Genomic DNA, 23,782 nt, shown 5'->3' with positions numbered 1-23,782 from the left:
CTTAACCTGTTGGTGTTGAGAGGATTTCTGTCAGCTTATGTGCTCTCCAGGCCTTATTTCTCAACAATTCAAGGAAGAAGAGGAGTGGAGATGATGGAAGGTGAATTTTTGGCACAGTTTGCTGCATAGACCGATGATATATCAAAATATCATCCAGTACAGTTTGTCAGGACTTGGTGTGTCACCTAGTAACAGGCTTTGCAATTAGATCTCTCTGTTGCTCTTACAAGTTAAAAAATCCCACTGGCCTTGTGAGGACTCCACCACCCATGTTTCTCTCTCCAAGGAGCTGCTCTGGCTGATAGGCCCAGCATGTTTTGTACTGACTCCAGTTCCAAAGCCATGGAAATCTGGGGCATGTCTCCTCCCTGAGCTCCAACGCTTGTCATCTTTTCCTCTAGCATTTGTCAGGCAGCTCAGTGTGCTGCCTTCTGAACCTCTCTGGTGCATTGCTGTGCGGTCGGATGTGCCATTGGGAAAGCCCATCTTTCCCTGCAGCTTTCTGCGAGGGTCTGGTACCCCTCTCCATGACCCACCTGGCATTGGGAGCTCCCACAAACCTGTGAAGCCCAAGAAATTTTGCTTCTGAAACTCCAGACGTCGGGTTGACAGTGGCTCAACATCTGGAGTAGCAACCTAAATATTTATATGTACAGCGAGTCACGGTGGTGGTGGTAAATCATCCTGGTTAATGAATTTTCAGTGTGGCTTTAGGTAGCTATTGTTTTTGTAAACAAATGGTTTTGCTCTGCATGTTTCTCCATAAGGGATGGTCTGAGAAAGCGCTGCTGACAGCTGTGAGCAAGTAGCGCTGCTATATCAGACATTTTATGTCCCTTTGATGTCACGCGCTTTGTGGTAATACAGCACGGTGGTGGTTAATGAGAAAGCGGGGTACGCTGCCTCCTGTCATTCCTAGACAAGAGCGGCAGGCTCTTGCACGTGTCTTTAATTCTGTGTGCGAGCATCCTGCAGAATGGTGGGCAGCTTCAGTGAGACTTTCGAGTGATTTGTTTTCTACAGCACTGAACAAGCAGCCTGGCTCAGCACAGCTTCAAAGAATGACATTTTTAATATTTTGATTGACTCAGTACAAAAAGGGATGAGACTCCAGCAGCTTGGAAAGGCACAGTTATTGTGGTAGGAGTTACCCAGTGATTAATGTCTCTTACTTTAAATCCAAACCTCTCAGCTCCTTTCATACATTTTTGCTAGCAACAGCAGATCCTCTGCCAGTCTCCTAGGTCTGAATTTCTTGAGGTGCAGACAGTAGTGCCAATTTTGGTTTCTTGGCAATTTTGGGCTTAGGAGTTCAGCTTTGACTATGCGTTCAGATCCCTGAGTATTCTGCATGGAAGTTGTTGATCTGCTGAGCTGATTTATGGAATGTATTATTCTGCTTTCCTGCAGCATTTTTACTGTATGGAAAACATTTTGTGCTTATTATCACTTGCCACATGCATTTAATCTATTTTTGGTAATTCTTCAGGGCCCATCACCATGGTATCCTAGCACCAGTGAACATAATGCCGATATCCATTCAATGTGAACCGCTGATGCACAACTCCTTTTAATATTAACACAGCTTCGTTAAGTTACTTATTTATTTTTCAAATACAAAATGTTTGTGCTTAAAATAAAGACTTAAATCTAAGACCACGTGTACTGTAGATGGAAATATTTCTGGATGGACAAACTGAGTTAACCAACCCAAGGTGCTGGGCCTGCCCCTTTCAGCTAGCTGCACCTTATGGTGTTGCTGATACGCTTGAGGTAACTTTTTTTAAAAGGATCCATGTCACTCAAAGTGCCCAAAGTATCATGGGTGGCTCTGTCTTGTGGCTCTATGTAAATATTTTTTTCTGTGTACTGGATACTCCATAGAGTGTACAGCCTGTGACAGGTTGCCGTTGGTGTAACACACCGAGGGAGACGGTCAGTAAACCTGCTGTATAGCAGCAGATCCAGGAGTGCTGCCAGCCTACAGTGTCACCGGCTGTCCTCCTTCCAGCACTGCTGATGGCACAGCAGTAGTAGTTCAGTCAGTTCTCTCTGAGCTCACACAGTAGGAAAATGAAGTGTTTAGGGGCCATAAGTGATGAGTATGTAGGAAATAATGCTGTAATAGGTTGTGATTCAGCTTCTACTTTTTCCGACATAACTGAAATTTTCTAAGGTAAATGGCTCTATGCAAGACAATACCATGCACGTTTACCATCTTCAGCATTTTTTGTATTACCTACGTTTATCTCTTGATAAATCATTATACAAATAATTCTGGAATAAACTCTACAGAACTAAAATGTGAGTGAAAACAAGGACATATTAATTCTTTTGGCATGTACAAGCTTAGGGTGTATTTAAAATACACAAAAGTGAACTACATGAGAAAAATCTGAACACGTCTGAATCAAAACCAACTTTCTGGGCAGATATTTAGAGAAAAGGCAATTCTGAGAGCTGAGTGGCATCTCCTGGAGTGAGTGCTGATGTTGGGTCTCATTTGGGCTCTGCACCTCATCTGTGCATCCTACCAAAAGTTAACAGGGTGCCTTTATATTTTAAGGCAAGGATCCACAAAGGTGCCAGACGACTTATGTGCCAATGAGAAATCATTCTAAAACTTTCTTATTCCTTCTCTAACAGTGGCAAATCACCACTTTCGTTTTTTGTGGGTTCTTATGTAGTTATTTACTATGTCCCTGTGTCAAAAAGCAAGTGGCATTGCATTTACATGTATAGCTCTTGGTATGGCAACTTTTAAAAACACTCCCCAACATGGGGATTTTCTTTATGCCCAGAAAATACCCAGATGAGTGGTTGCATCTCTTGGCAGAGGGCACATCCCACCTGCTTGAGCCACTGACATCCTGGCTCTGTTAATGTTCCTGCTGAGGGGCAGGAGGAGCACTGCCCGACTGTGTTGGGGTGGGAAGAGCCATGCTGTGCGCATCCAGCTGCTGCACAGCTCCCAGGTAGCTCCAGGCTGCCAGGTTCTCCCAGGAGGTAAGCAGCTGGGACTGGAGGTCAAAGCAACATGATGCACTCTGATGTACAGCATCTAGGCCAGACAACTCAGAGTAACGAGCGGCTCATCGACTGTGTGAGTGAGTACCACCTCTGCCAGTAACGGCACTAGTTCCTTACCTTAGTCTGGAATGATGTCCTTGTTCTATGTGATAGTCTCCTAACAACTCTACAGGAGTTGCTCTCAGGTTGGTGAGGGTAGTGAGAGTTTGTGCTGCTGGTACACAGAAGCGGTCAGTGGGCCCTGAGTAACTGACCCTAATACAAGATCCAGCCTTCTTATTCCCTGGATTCTGTCCAATCCTTCCCATATTTCGTCAGGTGCAGCGCACGGCTCTGGAAATGAGAGTGGAAAAGGTGGGAGCCGGGAGCAGCATGGCGTGCATTGGAGGGGTGACTTCAGGAGTAATGCAGGCTCCTAGCTCGGCCTCTTCATGTCAGTTTCCCCTCAGTGCTGTGGTGCAACTGACTCCTGTTTCACTTTTGATCAGATCTCTCTGGAGAGCTGCTGCCTGGACAACTTTTTCTGCTCCCGTAGTTGTGAAGCTAATAATTCCTGCATGGCAGAAACATCTTCCAGTTTTCCACGTAGAATTAAAATTCTTTTTCCCCGAGCATTCCTGCAAGTTCTCAGAAAAAGTTTTGATGTCCAAACCTATCTGTCAATCCTTAATGCAAAGCCTGGACAGAGGCAGGCAGCTCTGCTGCAGAGCCCAGTATCACACAGTGTGTTCTTCCTTCTCAGCTGTGCACTGCTTCTAACAGTTCTCAGCCTCTGCTTTTCTGATCAGTTTTACATTCTTCTATATTTTCTTTGGCTGTGCTTCCCTAATTTGCTTATGACAGCATCAAGCCAAATAACATTGATCTAGCTACCATTTATTTTGGCAAGTAATGGCTGGAAACAATCAGGACTCAGCAGTCTCCCACGTAATGCATCCAAAAGCCCAAACCTCATGAGTAGTTGCAGGACCTGAATAGTACAGAACTGACACACAAAATCACAATATCAATAGTAAAACACCAGAATAGTCTACTGAGTGACAAATCAGTTGTCCCTTTCACTAATACCGAAACTAGATATGTGTGTTTTTGATTCAAACAGGCAGTCTAGAGAAGCTGTTTTCACTTCACCAACATGTGGCACACTGACATTTATTCTTTTCAGTCTAGTGCATGGAATTAATACAATTTCTTTTAAAAGTTAATCACAGGCTAGCTTTTTCCTCTTTCCCCTGCTCTTGGCAGGCTCAGGGAAAGCCTGCCACGTACTGCACGAAAGGGATTCATGCTGAGCATGCAAGCTGGGCTGGAAGGAGCCAGCACAGCACTCCCTGTCTGTGACACACCGTACGCTGCTTGCCCACTTACTGCGGGCTTCACGCTGTATCCACTGGAGTTTGGTGGTGAACATTTCCCTGGGAGCAGCTGCAGCTCCACTAAGCACCAGGAGCAACTCAGACTTCCAAGCTCTCATAATAGTATTTTTCCCTGGTTAAATGAGTGCTTTTGTTGGCTTTTGTGGTTTTGCATTTTGCTATTTTGGTACCGCGTGCTCCCAGAATGAACTGCTTTGCTGGGGCACTTTCTAGTCATCGTTCCAGTGATATTTTGGTAACATATACGGTATTTTAAGAGGAGATTTGTATTTCCGAACAATATCAAGCGCTGGTCCTAGTCCTTGCAAAGACTCAGAGGGATGATTCAGAGAGTCTAAGGTCAAAGCGAGAGCCCAGCAGGTGTAACCTGTGCGTTACGCAGCTGTCTTGCTCATTGATGTTCCACAAACCATGCCTGCCTGCTGGTAACTTCACAAACAACATCCTTGAAGGGGAATAACAATTTACTGTGAGCTTCTAGCAGGCGATGCGCACCAGTGATCAATGATCTTGGTCTTCCTTTTGCCACTTGCAAGCTGACGTCTTTTCCGTAGCAAAGTCTATATTTTATGCTTGGGTTCAAGCTCTCCACATTCTTCTGGTTTCTGTCTTCTCCATTGAGGTTCCAGAAATAAAATAACCTCCTAATCATTTCTTTGTAAATGAATGACTGGAAATGTAAGCGTGAAGGGAAATGTAAAGTCTCTTCCTGTTGCTTATTAGTCAATGTAATACATTTTCTAGTCTCAGAGAGATTAAAGTAATATTTATGCCACTTTCTTCTAGTCTGCTTTCTCAATTATCAGATCCCTTGGAGGAAAACTTTTCAATTCAGTCATTAGAATAACCAGAGTTGGTTTATGTGCTGTTTCCATTTTCATTACTCAAGTCTGTATCGCAAAAGGGCAAAGAATAACAGCACCTGTAAGACTGTCTGGCCCCAGCCTGTCAAGGTATACAGCAAAATGTGGGTTGTCCAGCTGCTCACTCAAAGTCCAGGGCTATTGGCATGTTTACCACTGTTTATTTTTATTGGCTTGTGTTTCAGCTTTTACTCTGTGTGAGAGAGGTTAGCTCTAAATGTTGCTTTAAAAGACTGTAAGCAAGAGGAGGGAAAGACCCTAAACTTGAGGCCAGCAAGACTAGAGCATGGCTTTACTGTCATGGCCCAATCATTCTTTCCATTAGTCTCAAGGATTATAAATTAATGAGTCCACTATTTATTCTTATTCTCTCAGTGAAGCATTTGGTTAAGCCCATAAACTGCATGAGTCTGTAAATATGAGAAGACTTGGCATTCGATGCCTTCTGTCATGCCAGTGGGGTTGCTGGTTTCTGTTTTCCTCTTAATGTTTCTGTTCCTAAAACACCTTGCTGTGCACACCCCATGCCAGGATTATTTTGAGGAGCTAGCAATCGTTTCCATGTCAGCCTGGGATCCACTCATGCTGAGGGAATTCATGACCGTCATTTCCTTGCTTTACACTGCTAGAGGAATGGAGCTGGGGGAGAGAGTGGGTGGATGCCAGGCCTGGCCCTTAGTGGGTTTTACTCCAGTGGTGCCTACATGTAAGGTGTAGTTTGGTTGTGACAAACCATAGCGGCTGCCTGTGGGCTGCCTGGCCTGGGATGCAGGCATGGAGCTGGGCGCTGGACAGGCAGGCTCTGCCTAGAGCACGCAGGGGTCCCGCTCTAGGGAGCACGGCAGGTGGGTCCTGCAGAGCAGAGACGTGGCGGAGAGGACTGGAAGGAGGCAGAGGCCCTGCTGCGGGATACGGCTGGGGCTGGAGTCGTGGTTTGGGCAGAGGCCGCAGGGGGTGGACACATGCTTAGGGCCCTCGCTTGGGAAGGCACGAGACGACCCTGACGGTGAGTGGGAGTCCTCAGCGGTGGCACCCAGGCCATGGGCAGCAGCGGGGCACCAAAGTTTGACCCTTGTTTTAACATTGTTCTCTCTGGGATGTATGTCATGTGGAGACAGAAAACTTGTACCCTCAACCCAATGCAGAGAAGACAGGTGTTTCCTCCTCGTAAGGGAAGCTTTCAGATGGCAGATATCGCAAAGCACACCTTTTTAAAGAATTCAATTGGATACCAATTAGCCATAATGAAATAAGTTTAGTGGGGATGTTTTTATACGGAAGTGAGCGTCAGCTGCTGCAATGTGCAGCATGAATGGAAGTATCCTTCATTACAGGGCTTTGCTGTGAGAGGGTCAGAGATGTAATCGTTTGCAGCTGTTCTAGTCTTGTTTCCATTGTCAGTGTAAATACTGAGGATGAGTGCACAAGCCGGCTAGACTTTGGGCTGACCTAGACAGCTTCTGGAAACTCAGGATATGCCATTCCTAAAAGGCTCTTAATTTTTCCCATCCCACCCTGATTGAAAACATTCCTCCTTCAGCCAAAATGTGGAGGAGAGAGCAAAGGATCCGGTTCAGCTCCTGTTGAGAGCAGTGACCAGTCTTAGCCAGGGCAAGAGTGGCTGAGAGTGGGTGTCAGCAGCCTGCTGCAGCAAATCAGTATGACCCTGGTGTTTAGGAATCCAGGCTGTCTGTCCATGCCCCCACCCCACCCATTTTTTTTTTTAAAGTATGAAATCAAAAGCTCTGGAGTCAGATTCTGTTCTGACACTGGTGCAGGGACTTATCAATTCAACAACAATTTCCTCTGCTTACACCATCTGAAGGTCTGGTTCATTGTGACTGCTGAGAGGCATTCTGTACATCCTGTCTTATAGCACAGGTCTGCTGCAAGAAAAAAGGAAACAAGAACAAAAGTAAAAGGACTCCTAGGTGAAGCACCTTACCCATGCCATGGTGAGCACATGTAGGTAAAGGAGCCATGGTGAGCACACATATGTTAAAGGAGCACTGAAAGAGCTCAGTTCTTCAAGCGACACTATAGATTATTTCATGTTTAAAGACAAAAACAATTTAAGAAAGAAACAAAGGATGAAAGGGTTTTGTTATGAAGCAAATAGTTTATGATGAGTCTGGCCATGGCTGCATATACCAGGCTGCTGTTTACTACTCTGAGGAGTCACATTTTAGCCACAAATGGTTGATGGAGGAAAAGCCACAGTCAGTGTAATTGATTACTACTGGGGCTGATCACTGGACATGTTAATTTTTATTTTTGCAAATTAACTTCTAGACTTGTATATGTAAACAAGTTAGATTTGTGTCTAGCTGTCTGAAAAGTGATTCATCCAGAGGGAAAACACATGGGTCAGCCCTTGAGACAGCTTGCCAAGAGATCACCATTGTCATCTCCATTGACAGCCGTGGATCCTCCTAGATCTGGATGCTAAGGTTTTAAAAGCCTGCATTTCTTGGAAGTGTCTCCAAGAACCTTTTAGAAACTGTTTCTCACTGGTTACTGGTGTTGGGACTTGAAGTCCCAGCTCTGGCAGCGCACCCCAATGCTTTCAGAGCTCTCTGGGGATGCTGGTGTGTTGGGAAGCCCTGAGGGTATGAGCCAAACCTACCTGCACATACCGACTGCTCCGGAGTACAGCAAACACGATGCTTTAAGTGGTTGCAACTTTGTCAGCCTTGCCCCTTAGGCTAAGGAGTGAACTTGGCCTGTAGAAATCATATTGAGCTTCTGCAAGAGTTAAAATCCATGAGGAAAGCTTTACAGAGCTATTGAACAACTTGTATTATCCACATTAATACATGATGGCCATAGGACTCAACCTCAGAGAAAAGCAACCTGGTGCCTGATAGCTTTTTAAATCTGAATTCTGTTCTCTCCACTGCACTGCATAACAGGCACGAGCGGTTATCAGCAAACACACCTGCCAGTTAACACCTCAGATATTATTGTCCCACTGTGCTAATAAGGACGAGAATGTAAGATCTTGTACCTCATTTTCACCATGTGCAAGCTTTTATTTTTTTGATACAAACTCCATCTGAACAATGTGCTTCCATGTGTGCTGCTGCCCCGATGGCTGCAAGTAGCGGCTGCTTTGATTCAGGCACAGGCAAATTAGCACTTCTCTTTCTTTGTGAGTTCCTCCTCTCCATTTATCGCCAGCTTATGTGGAAATATATTCAGCTGGCTATACGCAAAGTAGGATTTTCAATGAAAAGGTAAATTTGTTTCTCTTACTTAAATTATGCCTTTGAGGTGTGAACGATCTTGGTGTTTGCTGTGAGGTATTGAATAGGCTTCTTGCTTGTGTTTGGGGATGGAGCAAGCCAGGCAACGTTTGTGAGCTGTGCTGCAGTCTGTGGCATTTGGCAGCGTGCTCCTGCCCAGGGAAGGACTTCTTTCCTTCATGTTCTCTGTCGGAGTAGCCTTTAAACAAACAAATAAGAGGAGCACTCAGACTGAAAACTAACTCTCCACCCTGGTGTGGAATCTGCTGCTTTCTCAAACTCCCAGGTAGGATGATTTGCTGTTAGCCTTTCTTCCCTTCCTGGTCACCAGTGGAAGCTCTGTGTTGGATGAAAACCTCATACCATGGTGGCTGGGGTGCAGCGAGGTTGTGATCGTGGAGAAAGGACGGTACCTGCTCCTCCAAGGCAGCCAACACGAGAGCTTCCATGTGAGTTAGCAGAGGAAGAGGGAGGCAGGCAGGCAGCTTGCGCCAGCCTGGGCTCTCACCTCCACATAACATAAAAGTCTTCGTGAAGTGGCAGTGGCTCACACTGACCACGTGTGGGTCACAGGAGGCCGTTGAAGATGTGGAAGGTGTGCTCTGGCTATGCTCTTGCATCAGAAGGGTTTTGCAGAGGGAGCCAGTCCAGCTCTGCACCAGTAGAGCATCTTCTTCCTTTAGTGCAATCTTCCCTAGGGCACTGTTAGGGCCAAAATCTGTCTGCTGATGAGCAGAGTTGCCAGAGGGTGTCTTAAAAGGGGGCATAACATACCCCAGAAAAGCAGTATTACATGAAAGTCACTCAGGTCCCCCGCAGAGGAGCAGCTCTGTGGCCCAGGATGCTGTGAGCGGGGCTGCCTGCACGCTGCCTCTGGTGGGCAGTGGCTCCGTGCCTGCGGGCGAGAAGTGGCATGCTCCTGGGCCAGGCTGAGGAGCCAAAAGCCAGAGGAAAATTGTCCAGAAAACCTCAAGAAACATTGATACTGCCCTGGCCTTTACTCATGTTTGGGCTGTCAGGTGTGATGGCAGCAGGCCCTGGTTTCTCTGCTTTGGCAGGTGGACAGGAGTTTCTGCTGCCTGGGAGAGGAGCATAGTGGGCTGTGTGTGGCACAGCCAGAACAATTCGCTCATTTTCCATCTTGTACTTGGGCACAATTTTAGGAATTTTTGCAAGCACAGAAGCAATTTAAAACAATGTGGGTTGTGTATTCTATTACCAGAGTCACACAATAGACCTCCTTTCTAATATAATTTATTACTAAAAATAATTTATATATTGTCCCCTAAAATATAAGACTTTGCTAGAATATAAGTAAAATACTGGAAAATACATGTGTGTATACATGCATGCTTTAAAGAAAACCTTTTGTCTCAAAATTTTGAATCAACAAGAAAATTAATTTTGCCTCTTAAAGTTTTGTTATCTCTTGGGTAGAGCTGATTTTTTTATGTAAAACTTCTTGTCATTGGATATATTATTGAAATTGTAAGTTATTATGAACAGGGCCATGTTTAGGCTACGCTACAGTTTTTTAAAGTTGAAAGATAGAAATGCTTGAAATACACCAGCTTTTCCAAAGAAGTGTTGTCATGATTAAATAAAAAGGAATGACAAAAATACATACTGGGCTGCTTCTTAAAGCAGTTTCTGCCACGACTGCCTTCCAAACATGTTAGCAATGTTCACCTTAGGAGGTTTACTGACTCTGTTTTACTCTAGAAACTTTGAATTTCTTTAAACTAGTGTTGCTAAAAGACTGTCTTGACAAATTTATAAGAAGGAAAAGGCTGAGGAGGAATTCATTCCTTGGTTATACATTGTTTCCTTCGTATTTTTCATAGAAAGAGATGAAACTTAAATTCCAGAGTATGATGGTAGTGAAAGCGATAGTCTAGTCACAAAAGGATTTTTTCCTGACGGTGTCTCTCTCTTTCCAATCGGTGTTTATTTGTGTCGCTGTCTGAATTGGTTTTGGACACTGACCTTAAGATGTTTCCCTAACTTGAGACCTCACGATGTGAAATACGGTTTCCTTAAACCCATGAAGGAAACAAATTGGATGGGACCGGTTATTTAGATCACATTGTGCAACAAAACTTAAGGGAAAAGCCTTTGGAGCAGTTCCAGGCCAGCTGCGGCTCGTCGGATGTGGCTGACTCAGAGGACATCAGACGGTCTGTGCTGGACGGCGCTGTGCTTGCTGACACAGTGGCTTGGAAAAGGTTCTGGGGATGGTTTTTGGGAGGGAAGGAAGGGGAAAAACATGGCCTGTCCAAGGCACTTCTCGCATTGTTGACAATAACCTGTGCGATGGGGAGCCCCCAGGTTGAAATGAGCAGCAGCCTCTGCCCAAGCCGCGGTGGCTGAAGCTGTGCGCGGACCCGTGTCGGGAGCTGGGCTGTGAGAGTTGCTCTGGCTGATGGAAGCGGCGGTCTGTTGTGTGTCCGTTTGGAGCTGGCTGAAGCTGTCCCTAAAAATAGCTGCCTGCCTGTGAGTCACGAATCACCAGTCTGAAAAGAAATCGGATGAGTAGCCCTCAACCTGGAGTATCCTGGAGCCTGCCCAGATGTGTTTTGGGGAGAGGGGCCCTGTCCTGGCCACATGCAGGTACCTGTGGCCTCAGAGATGAGGGGAGACTGAAGCAGCCATGCCCTCATCAGGGGCTTAGGGACTAATTGGCTACCAGGCTGTCATCGGCAGGAGAAAGTTGTGGCGTGGTCACAAGTGTACTGGTAGTCACCTCTAAGAAATTCAATGGGCTTCACCAGGACTTATCACTGGGGGCAGCAACGCTTGCGTGTGGTTTGTGGTGGTAAGCATCAAGGTATGGCAGCTAGGATCCTCTCGAGTTGATCAATTATTTCACTTTGTGCATGTTGAAGTCTTCAGTTGCCACCTGAATGACTGTGGTGGCTGGTGGGTTGCTGGGTGCTTTGCTCAGAAATAAGTTATCTTGTGCAATCTGCAACTTGAGTGAGAGCATACCCCAAGATAACAAAGATCGGAGGCTGGTCATGAGGAGCAGCTGCCTGCCTGTCACCAGTTCCTCACCATGGTCACCACCTGTGTCCCACCATGTCTCAGCCTTGCTCTGTCCCAGTGTGATGGGTACAGTGAGAGGGGTATGGAGGGAAAATCCTTATAGGTGACTGTTGGCATCTACAGCTTCCATTCCCTTTTCTCCTTGAGGATGCAGCCTGAAGCCCTGGTTTGGCCAAGAGTTATAAACCATTTCTTTGCTTAGAAAATTGTAACTCTTCAAGAAATCCACCTCTGTGTCATGCAACATCCTTTAGGTAGAGGATCTAAGAGTGTGAGTGCTTTCTTTCATTAGGATCATGGGGTTGATTGAACTATTAGGTACAAATAAATATTGCTACTAATTTGTTCCGCCTCATTTAAGAAGGATGGTGGAGGGGTCAATTGCCTTGTCCCTCTCAGGTGGAGCCCCTCCGTTGCCCTGGGCAGGACCCGTGACTGGACAGGGGAGGTTTATCTGATGGAGTAACTGCACCGTTTGCTGGAAGAAGTTAGTGTGAAAAATATTTAGCCTGAGCCTCAGGGTTGCAGAAAGAAGCCTGGCTTTTTCTGTAGGGAAACAAGTGCTTTCTAAGAACAAACAGAAAACCTCCAACCCCCTTATCTTCCAATAAGTAAAAATATTGGTGACCGTGTTTTGAAGCCTCCCTGCTCATGTAGTTGCTGGGATGACCAAGGAGGGGACAGGTGGCGGTGCTTACGGTGGCTGGCGTCCCTCCTTTCCGGTGCGGTGGCAACAGCCCCAGGGATCCAGGTGCCTGCTGCAGAGCACTCGGCAGACTCACTGCTTGGCAGAGCCACAGCTTGTGTGGGGCCTTCCAGGGCATCCCAAATGAGACCTGCTTGTATGATTCAGATCTGGGGTGTGACTTGCTTCTGCTCATGCTTATTTCAGATATCATGTAAAATAGCTCGTGGCTTAGCAGCTTTTATTGATTTTTCTTTTCTGTTTTTGGTCTATGTGTAAGACACTCATTTCAAGTCCTTCCTATCAAAGCTATCGGTGCATTTCTGAAGTTAAGATGTTCAGGAAGCCAGTTGTTTAGCTTGGATACCTCAGTACATCGGTTTTCCCATCACTGTGTTAAGCAACTAGATAAAGTGAAATATATGATCAAATTGTAAGAACACATTTTTCTTTCCTGAAGTTGCGAGGATCTTCTCTTTACCTTCGTATGCAAAGTGACACCATAGCTGGAATTTATATTAAAGGAAACATCCAGCAGCATAATCCATTTCACCTCCACAGACGTATTTACCAGTCTTAATAATAGTGGTTACGTATCTGTGGTTCAGTTTTGCAGTTATCCACATATGTTAAGCATACAATTTCCTGTTATACTTTTGTTGGCAGAAATAGAACTGACATTTTTCACACAACTTGGTTTTTATTTGCTAATATCCATATAAAACACTAGATTTATTGACAGAAACTTTCAGAAGGACAGCCCGCTTCCCCAGACCTGACGACTATAGAAATTTCAGGCACTGAGGAAAGAGATCTACATCACTCTCCAACTCCATGACACCTCCAGCACGGTCAGTAAAGCTTGCTGGTTGCTGGGCTTTCATTTCCACCTGGAGCAGATAGCAAGAAGCAGGGCACACCCTAGATGCACTGAGTAACCTTGGGGCAGCAGCTGAGAAATCACCACAAACACTTTTATCTGAGTAGATCCCATCTGGCTGTCCCACCTTGCAGTAACCAGTTTGCCTTGAGAATTTCCGGGTCATCATTGCAGGTTTTGAAAGAGGACGTGGGAAGCATGGCAATGTTTTTGTCTGCTAGACCCTGAGAAAGCATGTTTCTGGACTTCCAAAAGTCCAGCTGCTGTTTGAGAGCTGCAAGAGGAGGAAATGAAGTCAGGGACAGACACCAGCCTGTGGATGAGTCTCTTGCAAGGGAAAGTGGGAACAGGACAGAGAACGGAGAGAAGAGGTGCAGCTGAAGCTGCTTCCCATCCTATTCACAGCATGGCCCTCCTAGCTGTGCTCACTCTGAGGTTTGGTGTTGCAAGGAAAAATTCCAGACACATTACTCATTTATGTTAGAGTCTGTTGACCTGATATTGTAAGCTGGGAAAACAGACTTGAAACAAAGAGGCCAGACATGAGTGAACAGAATGGTAATGACTTTACAGTAAATTGTGTCATTTTGAAGAGGTTAATAATATGCTCGTATTTTACTGAATGTATTAAAACTCTTAGTTAAATATTGTATGTTACTGGAAGGGAAATAAAATTTTATTTAAGTGGGAGCATTTTAATTTTATCACATTTCCTTTGATTTCCTTGAAGTCTCCAAAATTGATTTTACAGGATTTTCAAAGTGGATGGTGTGCTTATAGTTTTGCTACATTTGCTGCTGAAAACAAAGAAAGCAGTGCTTAAAGATTAACATGATTAAGAACTAGACCCTGCCAAAACTTACACATGTGCAATTGAATGCATGCAAGTATTCTCCATGCACTAATTCAGACTACTCACATGAGTCAAGTTAAGAGCCTAATTGCATGCAGGTATTGTTTCCTCAAAATTAAGTAATTTGGTTTCTGAGGCTGTGAAGACCTGGTGTTATGCAGCTCCCATGACCCCTGAAATAAGAAAGCATTGTAAGGACTGCATAAAATGACTTCTTTTGTTAAAATATTACTGAGACGAATGCTCCCCTCTCAGCTCCGATCGATATAATCTGAATGTTGCATCATTTCATCTAAAAGAGCTGCAGGTTTATATACTTTTTCTGTGCAGAGCCACATGAAATGAAAACTAATGAGGTTCAAAAGGTTTCTGAACGTTTCAAAAAAAGAGTTTCATTTCAGTTTCCCATCTGGAAACTGCCAGAATTGAGGGGGGAGGGGCTCCTTATTTCTTCCACAAGATCCTCTTGAGATCTTTTGTTAATGTGAATTTGCCCTCACGAACCCACAAAGGGTCCATTCCCAGATGTTTCCCCACCCGCTTTTTGGGGCAGACCCGCGGGTGTTTTCCCACCCGCCATCCCTGTGGTTGGCACCAGTTAGTGCAGGGCACAGATCCCATCTCGTGGACGTGGCTGCGTGCGGCTGGGTCACAGCAGCGATGTTTGTGGTGTGAGGCAGCAGCGAGTTCCCATCTCCACGCTGGGCGTTAGCAGCTGGTCGGAGCTGTGCCCCTTCCCTCCCCAGCCCCTCTGCGCTAGGCATCTTCTGAGGCGTGCCTACTGAACGCATCCTGGTGGGAGGGCAGAGCTCTGTGCCATCACCCTGCTCCTTGGCTTCCCTTTGTGCGCCTCTTGGGAAGTAGCCTGTGGTGCCCCAAGATCATTGCCCTAGAGATGCTCCCATCCTGCCTGCTCTTCAGGTTCATATTGCTCATAAAATCTCAGTGTTAGACTCCTTGCAGTTGTTTCAGCTGGGACTATATTTATCTCTCTCCAGTGAAGCAATTTTCTTCTGTAAACGGTTGCAAATTCAGTTTGAGGCTGCCTTCTTTCCTGAGTGGTGTTCTGACTGTTCTTTAGTTCTCCTGCATCCTTTCCTGATGAGAAGCATTTTCTCAGACACCTCATAAGGCCTTGTCCATCCCCTGCTTATGGACTGCAGCTCTCTGATGACAGGGCTCTCCCATTTCAGACTGAACTAATTACTCTATTTAACATCTGCTAGCTCCCTGGAGCAGTTAACTTTTCATAACTCTTCCCACTCTCCCTAGGATAGCTGTTTTTGTGCCACAACGCTGGCTTCTGGGAGTCTTTTATCTTTGAGTCGTGACACCCAGGACTCTCCAAGCAGTTAAATGGAGGGTGCTTGTGATCTGCTTCTGACAGCTGCCCCAACTTCAGCCAAGATCCCTTTAAGTATATATTTTAAAGGATGATTATTGATTTTTGAAGTAGCTGGTTTTGGCCTTCGGACTTGAGATATCTTAAAGTTGTTCTGAATTTTGGAGTTTGGCATGAGTTCCTCCTCCAGGGATCACAGCATGCCTTGCACATCCTAACTCTCTTTAAACTGAACGCTTAAACATGAATTCCCCCCTCAAATTATGAGACACTTAAAATGAAGCTAAATCTATCTTTGGTGCAGGCTGCCCTAGCTAGTGGCGTATTGAAGTACCTGAAGTATAAGTAAGCATTGTCCCAGGCCAGGAAAAGTTGCTTCTAGACTTGAAGCAAAGTGCTTTCCCTTCCCACATCGTGTGGATCTCCATGCAGAGTGTGTGGCGGCAGCAGGAGGAGGTGGGAAATGAGCGAGGTGTAGGGGGACTACAGGGTGCCGTGGGACTTCTCCCAGCCCACCTACGGTGGAGCGACTTGCTCTGCCTGCCCCCCTTCTCTGCGCCGAAGAGAAAAAAGGCCGGTGCTGAAAAATGCATCTCTTTGCAGATACTAGCTAACTCATTTAAATGTCACTTAGCAGATGTGTAGACACAACCCTGCTGTTTAAAACACACTATCTGCTCATAATCACTGCAGGGGGAGTAAAGGCAGCTGTAATGAGCCTGTGGGATCAATAATTACTCTTAAGAGTCTGGTTCTGCCTGGTTTTAAGCACTAGCAAATACAGAGTGATGCCCGAGTTAGAAAGCTGGAGTTTGACGGCCCACTTTGCCAGTGCTAGTGCTGTGAAGAGCCAGAGGAGCTGCTGCCGCAGGAGATGGGCTCCAGGTGCGTGTGGCAGTGGCTGTGGGCAGGGGAAGGTACAGACCATCCCGAAACCCACATCCTGCTCCATGGGGCAGCAGCAGTCCCAGCTGGGAGCCATGTGGCTGTGTGGCCCTTTTCCCTGAGGCAGCACAGTTCAGTTTGCCTTGGCATTGTGTGGCTCCAGAGCTGTCCCCTCATAGCTGGCACATCTACAGGTGGCAGCCGCCTCTCCTTCGTGCTCCCAACATGTGAGCCTGGCTGATCGTGCTGTGAGCCAGCCTGCCCCACCTGGAGGCTCTCACACCACCTTTGTACCCCGCTCCCATTGCAGCTCCCGTCCCGTTGTTCTGACAGATCTCCGAGCTGTTTAATTCCTCTGTGTTTATGACATTTGGCTCCTGCATTCGATATACCTCTTAGCTCCCTGTCATTCACAGGTCACGGTCAAGTTTGCATATTCCACTCGTAAATAACACAGAATAAATAATGTCACTGATAAATATCTGAACAGCATTCACCCCAGTGCCGATGCCGGAGGAGCTGGCCTGTACCTCTCGCTGGCCTGCTGCAGCACCTGCTTAATGACTTGCTGCTTCCTGCATGTCAGCTGGTTTTACGCTCACCGTTACTGGATTAATAACTGCTAGTTCCTTGCTTTCTGTGAGCCACCTCTGTGCCAGACGTTTTGTTAAAACCTGACAAATGGCTGCTTTTCCTCCTCAGAAGTCTTCAGTTTTACTGTCTCTGCTCAGCAACTGCTAGGGCTAAAAGAGAGTCGTCATTAAAGTAATAGGTCCTAAACACGGAGCTGGCATTCGCTGCACAAGTGAAAGCTGCAAACAAGAGCCATAGGTGACTCACTAAAAGGCTTTGGCGTGATGTGTTTCCAGTGGCTCAGCAGCCAGCAGAGCACAGTGGATGGCTCAGCACATGACTGCAAAGGAAAATAAATTAAGGAGCAGGAAAGCCGGAGAGGCTTGAAGCAAGATGCTGATACAATTACAGCAGAAGTGAAACCCGAGCACTCTCTGAAGAGCTGAGTAACGTGTATGGTAGAGCTGTTGATGTACCTGACACAATACCTTTAAAAGCAAAATCCTGTTCATTTCCTCCAGCACGTTTGTTTCCTACCGAACAGGATGTGTAGCAGGAACGTAATACTCAAGGCAGTGCAGTCTGCACTGGCACGTGGCCAGTGGCAGCCACTGTCTCCTGGCTGGCCCAGCACTGGGGCCGAGGAGCTTCTCTCTGCAACCTGCAGCAGGCAGGACTGGCTGCGAGGTGGCCATGGCCCAGGAGCCCCCAGCCTCCCCACGGCTTGGCAGCAGCCAGAGCACTGAGAGCACCCAGGGCTGGGCAGCTGCTAGCCAGTAGCATGCGTCGTGTCCAAGTGAGATGAGGAGCAGCTGTGTGATGCTCCCTGGGGCTTGTTTCTTGGGATGGTGCGTCCCTGCGGGTGGCAGGGAGGAGTATTTGGCAAAGGGGCCCCAGTGCAATGTAAGTGTGAGTACAGTGGCTGCAGTGTGAGGAACCTATGGGCCAGTATCAGCACCGAGGCGCTGCTGCTGGGCTCAGTGTAGCAATATTTCATCTAGTTTTAACCAGAAAATAATCTGCTCCTTCAAAGCTCACAAATGCTTTGGACTGAGTTTAGAGACCACCAAACAAATGGATATTTTGAAGTACTTTGGGATATTACTTGTCCCAGCCTCTCCCTTTTCTGGTACAATTGCTTTGAAGGTCTGTGGCTACTTTGAACCTCAAATTCAAAATGGAATGTCCTTGGTGGGGACCCATGTAACTCAAAGTTGCTGTGAGCTTCCTCCTTTTGAAGCCACCAGGTTTTTTGCACCTCTGGCCATGAGACTGACAGCATTTGGCTGTGTTGTGCTGTCTGGCTGGAGGGGTAGCACAGGCCTTGGTCCCTGCCTGCCTCAAGCGTCACCCGTACCAAAGCTGTTTCACTGGCCACAGTATCACCCATAGAGCCGTGTCTGTCATTGGCCCGTGGTTGTACAGCCTGGAGTTTTACACTGCAATCGTATTTGAGTACATAATTGCTTTCTCTTGTAGTAACAAATCAGGTTGGAAAATGGAGACCAAATGATAAAGTATCTAATAAAGAAAACTGAGAAATCAGATTCCAGTACATATTGGGCCTTATTAACTTAAGGAGCAGTATTAAGGCATCTATTCTCACTGTTAGTATTTTTTTTCCCAGTGAAAGCTGGAAAGTCAAACCACAGGTACTGTCAGAAGCAGGTATTGCAGCCATTGGGGAGAGAGAAGATGGAAGAAAAAAAAAAGGCCAGCTATGAACAGCCAGCTCTGGACTGTCGGTGGCTATCCTAAGCAGCAGTGGCTGCAAGCAGCAGTGATACCGAAGAGGTAACCCTGCTGCTGGGTGAGGCTGTCGTGTGTGACAAACACACATCACCAACAGGGAGAGAGCTGGGTGGCTGTGGTATTTTCCAGTAAGAAATTTCAGAGAAACATAGGTGTTTGTACTGACAAAATACATCCTGGTTATTTAATTCTCGATGCAAACTGTCTTCTCTAGAAGTTGCCACTCTGAAAGTTTGCCCTCCAAATTGCATCCCTGAGTGCTCCAGGAGATGCAAAGGCACAGGCTCTCAGCAGCAACACAGCATTGCTGCTCCCTATACCAAGCCTGAGCGCCCAGCTCTGGGCAATGTGGCACAAACGCTCCCCATGAGGTCTTGTCTTCCAAAATATTGGGGGGTCATGAACACCAGTGACTTTTTTCTGCTCTATTTGGTGTAAATAGTGTCACTTGGAGGAGGTGTCCACTGTGTCTCTAGCAAATCATGTCTTTAGGCATGGAGATCTCTTTCTGAAGGGTAGGTAAATATCACAAACATTCGTTTTAAATCTTGTGGTTTTATTTTTAGGCTTAGAGCATTAATGAGACAAAAATGTCTTTCTGATTTATGAAAGCACTCTTCCTCTTAAATGATATGCAATGTACTGATAGGAAGTAATACAATGAAGGAAAACAAATAACAGCAAATAACATTTCTAATTGGTCCTACGTATATTTGAATGTGAGTGGGAATTAAGTGCTCTGGAATATTTTTAAAGGATGATACTGCTGCTTTCTGATGGTACTTTTATATTTGTCTGTAATGACTTGTTTGTCTATTTGGCAAAGCCATTCCTAATGGGACTGAGTCAGGCCCTTTGGTAGACCCCCTACATTTTTCCTGAAAGTGAGTGCACAAGGAGACTCCCAGGGACTCCCCAGCTCTATGTTTTCTCAGAAACCAGGTTCCAGCAGGGTGCCTTTTGAAGCAGAAAAAAAAAACTCAGGTTAAAATCAAAGGCTCTTCTCATCCCACGGGGTCGTCGGAGGACAGGTCCATCCTCCATTCTTGTTTTCAAGCCCAGCACCTCCCATGTTTTTACAGCCTTAGCCCACTCCCCCATGCCCCCAGGCAAGCCTCCATCTCTCAATCACCTCCGAGGCTGGTTTGGGGATTCTTCCCGCTCCTTCTGGGGCACACCAAGCCCTGGGGATTTGCAGTCATCTGGTCATCTCTGCCCCTTCTCATGCTCCATCTCCAAACCAAGGGTGCCCCAAGCTCCCTGGGGAGAGAGAGACCCTGCCTCCTCTCAGGAGGCTCCATCGCACCCCAGGTGCTGCAGGAGGGCAAGGCGCGTAGGCAGCTCCCCTCCCTGTCTCTGCCGCAGGCTGGGACATGCTGAACGCCCACGGGAGACAGCAAATGTGGACCAGAGCCAGGCCACCAAATGGGTTGTGTGGAGGATTCCCTCTTTTGCAGAGTTACTGCCTGATGCCTTTTTACAGCCAAGTTTTAGAGCCTCCCCAAAGGAAGGGCATGGAAAAAGCACTGGGAGTGAAGATGACGCTGGGCAGCTGTGCTGGCTTCACGCTGTGGTGCCCATTTGTAGTAGGAGATTCGTACTGGGCGTAACTATAAACTGTTGTCAATCTACTCTGGAAACTTGAGACTGCTCGGTAATATCCGGCTTTGCAAGGTTGTTTCTTTGCAAGTTTATTTACATTTGTTTCATAGTCGGGACCATGCGGAAGTTGCCACGGAAGGCAACAAGAACAACTCTCAATTTGCTGAGTCCCGGCTGAAAAGCCTAGACAGCAAATCACATTCCTATTTTTTCTCTAAATAATTCAAAGGGGGAAAAAAAAACTAGCATCTTTGTCTATAAAGACTTTGTTTATATTAAGGAAAGTTTACACAGCTTGTAGAGAATTAATCTGTAGGAAATGACATCTCTGTATCTTCTCCATCTTATATACATGGTCACCACCTCACTCCAAATCACACCGCCGCTTGGGTCAGGACTCTAGGGTTATCAGAAAGATTTCAGGTTTCAAAAAGAATTACTTTTAATATTAGATTGAGAAAAATGAGCGGAAGGAGCATGTGTAAAGTCTTGCTTTGTATCTTCTTCAGAGGAGCTAGGCTTGGTTAATATCCTGACCTGAACAGATCCTGGGAAAATGCAGTAGGTTCGGTTTGCCCTGTGTTTTCCATCATGGACCACAATCTGTATCGGTTCCACCAAGTGCAGCTGGGAATAGGACTGGGCATCAGTGAGAGGTGGGAGAGGGCTGGCATGGGTCTCAGCCAGCCACAGCCCTTCTGCTGAGTTTGGTAGGCAGAAGCTTTAGAAAGGCACAGCTGAATTGTGGGAGACATTGATGCTTTGCGGGCACGGGAACCAAAAGGGCTGTCTGAATTGCAGAAAAGCTGGATCAAGGTGATGGTCAGGATCTGACTCCTGCTTCCCGATGGCCTGAAGGAGGGGTCAGGAAAAAGTCAAACCTGGTCAAAGCCGAATGGAGGGCTCCCAGTGTCTGGGGTCACTTTAAAAATGTAAAAAACACATACTCCTGAATGAACTTTTCATGTCCGCTGAACCTCGCCTCTGCACATCCTGCTCCCATGGGCAGTGGGAATGACAAAATTGTGAGCTATACTTGTAATATTTTTAGCCCAGACTGCAACAAGAAGTACTGGACATCTTATGGGAGAGCACGTTTCCGCAGGCCTTCAACAATATTTGTTTTAATCCATAAAGCTTGGGTAAAAGTTAGCTGTCATCCAAGTGTCAAACACTGTGTGTCTATCAGCTGAAACAAGTATGTCTGTGCATGTGAAAGGTACTTCTTATAAATGAGCACTGTACCTAGAATAAAAAAGTACCAGAGGGCACTTGGGATCTGTGAGCAGTGAAAGTGTTACAGTAAATGTGCAATTTGAGGGTGCAGAAGAAGACTGAAGCACAGGGGTTAATATTTCAGCAGCAGCCATGCCCAGCAGGCTGGAAGCATTTCTGCACAGCTTTGGGAAGCTGCTGGGATGCGAGCTGCTGCAAAGCCTTTGTGTGTAACGCTGGTGGCATTCGGGCCTCCAGCGGAGGCCAGTTTGCCATTAGCCTCCAACACTTCCTTCATGGTCCCAAGTGAAACTGCGTGTTGGTAGAAACCTTCTTCACACCTGGAAGTAAATCCCCAGTTGAGTTCGTCTGATAAACAGGAAGGAAGCAGAAGTGTCACTCCCGTGTTTTCCACAGATTTCCCTTGCCTGCCCCAGGAATTCAAGTGCTCCCGTGGACTCAGCTGGCCTTTGTAGCTCTCTTGGCCTGCCTTGTTTAACCTGGCACGGCCCGAGGTTTTCCATTCAACTGTTAGCAGGCATTCTCAGTAGCATGCACTCTCCCCCCCACGAATCCCTGAGTTGTGGCTATCTTTTAAAACCAAAATAATAGCAATGATAAATAAATAGTGCAATCCAGGAGTTCTGTGAGAGAGGAAGATGCAGCTCTAGTAATAACTAAGGGTCAAAACATAAAGGAAAGACCAAACAGGAAATAACGGTGGGGTTGGGACACAGTGGGGACTGGATGGGACCGTGGACACTGCATCGGCAGTTGTGTTGCTGGCTGGTGGCCAAAAGAGCTGGTGGCCTCTGCCCCGGGGTGGATTGGATTGGGGTGCTCTTGGCACGTGGCCTCTGTGTGCTGGGATCGGCAGGGACCGTAACGCTGAAGAGGAGCCGATGTTGTGCTGCCGTGGTGGCCCAAAGGGGCACCCCCAAAAGCGTGGCCAAGCAGTGTAGGCAGGCCCACGTGGAGACTTGCTGTCCTGCCGACCATGCTGGAGCCCTGCCATGGATTCAGTCCAGCACATCTGAGGAGTACTAAATTCACTACATTTTTTTAAGAGGGGAAAAATTAGATTTATTTTCAAGATGGATCATGATGTCTTTAACTTCCTTTCATTTTTGGAAATAAAGACCGGTGCGTGGAAGGAGGGACCTCTACCACACAAAATCAATATCAATTACGATGCTGTAAAAGACTAGGCCGTGCATACACGCTGCGGCAATGACAAAACCGCGTCCCCTTTGTGTAGGGAGTACTTAGCTCTTTCATAGCATTTGTGGCTGTAGTGGTAGTTGAGCTATTAAAGGAACAATTGATGAGGCTAGCTGACGTCAATACTTGAAAGGAACTTCACCTGTTTTAGAAGCAAAAATAAAAACGGATGTCTGTTAAAAAATATAATTTAAGGTAATCAGAATGCCATATAATAAGAGCTCTGCTTCACATAATTGGTGTTCCTCTCTTATTTAGCATAGCGGTTTGTCTGTATTCAATTTGCTCACATGGGTTGGTTATTGCTTTTGGTTATTACTATCTATATCTAATGACAAGTAAACTTCTGTTCTTTTTTCTCATTCCTTTCAAAATGGCCTCATGTCATTTTGCATTTAAAGGGAGAATACACATGTATCTGGCTGGACCAAAGTCCTAGATAAGTTTTGCAGTTGCAGAGCACTTTATTCAAGATTCAGAGAGATTGTCTGCCTTGCTTCAGTTAGCAGCTGCATGTGAGCAGGGAAGAAGTGGAATTTCACTTCAGAGGTAAAGCTCCTAAAATGCACCGGCAGCTCAGTGCTTCAGGGTTAGCGGTCTTCTCCTGGAGGGCAGGTTACAATTCAGCCTTTTGGGGTGAGCACCTGAGGCCCCGTCCTGGTTTTCTAATCTAATCTACGTCACTCTGAACTTCCCTGAGTCTCCTGAACTTCACTAGCTCAGTGTCACAGAGACACAGCGGGGCTGAGGTAGGGAGGGACCTCAGGAGGTCATCTGGCCCCGTCCAAGATAGGACTCCAGACCTGAATGGTGTTTGACGTGACAGTAAAATATAAAAATTCACAGAAGCATGAGCTGAAATGACGGGTTTTAAGTTTCCAGTTAATTGGTAAAAAGCTTCCTAAAGCCCTAAATAAAACTATCTTTTGCCCTCATTCCCTGTGCTACAAGTGTTTGGCAGGAGAAGCTTGCTTTTATATTTTCCCTTGGCCAGAGCTCTCTTCCCACCCAGCCCCACTGTCCCTGCGCTAGCCTGTTCATGTTATCAGAGTTCACCCCCTAGATGATCTGTTACCTGGTTCTCTGTCCAGGATATATTAATTTGAAAAAGAGGATCATCAAGTTTAACAGCTTTCCTTTTCTGTGCCAGCTGCCGTAATTTCTCCTGTCACCTCTGGGGATTTTAGCTGAATAGTGAGACAAAACCATGCAGGA

The 23,782-nt window shown here is 46.3% G+C and overlaps 1 protein-coding gene across 1 annotated transcript in view; it reads left to right on the top strand.

Moving 5' to 3' along the window:
• The first annotated feature begins 10,509 nt into the window (after positions 1-10,509).
• RTKN2 (rhotekin 2) overlaps positions 10,510-23,782 on the top strand; it is a 106,280-nt gene continuing 93,007 nt past the window's right edge. Inside the window, exon 1 of the mRNA XM_040563774.1 lies at positions 10,510-11,124. Within this exon, the coding sequence (XP_040419708.1) occupies positions 11,084-11,124 (41 nt within the window). The 5' untranslated portion in view covers positions 10,510-11,083. The remainder of the gene's footprint in view (positions 11,125-23,782) is intronic.

Source organism: Cygnus olor, chromosome 7, assembly GCF_009769625.2.
Source record: "Cygnus olor isolate bCygOlo1 chromosome 7, bCygOlo1.pri.v2, whole genome shotgun sequence".
NCBI classification, from domain to species: Eukaryota; Metazoa; Chordata; class Aves; order Anseriformes; family Anatidae; genus Cygnus; species Cygnus olor.
The sequence above is the reverse complement of the archived record's forward strand: the minus strand, read 5'-3'. Positions and strand labels throughout refer to the sequence as shown.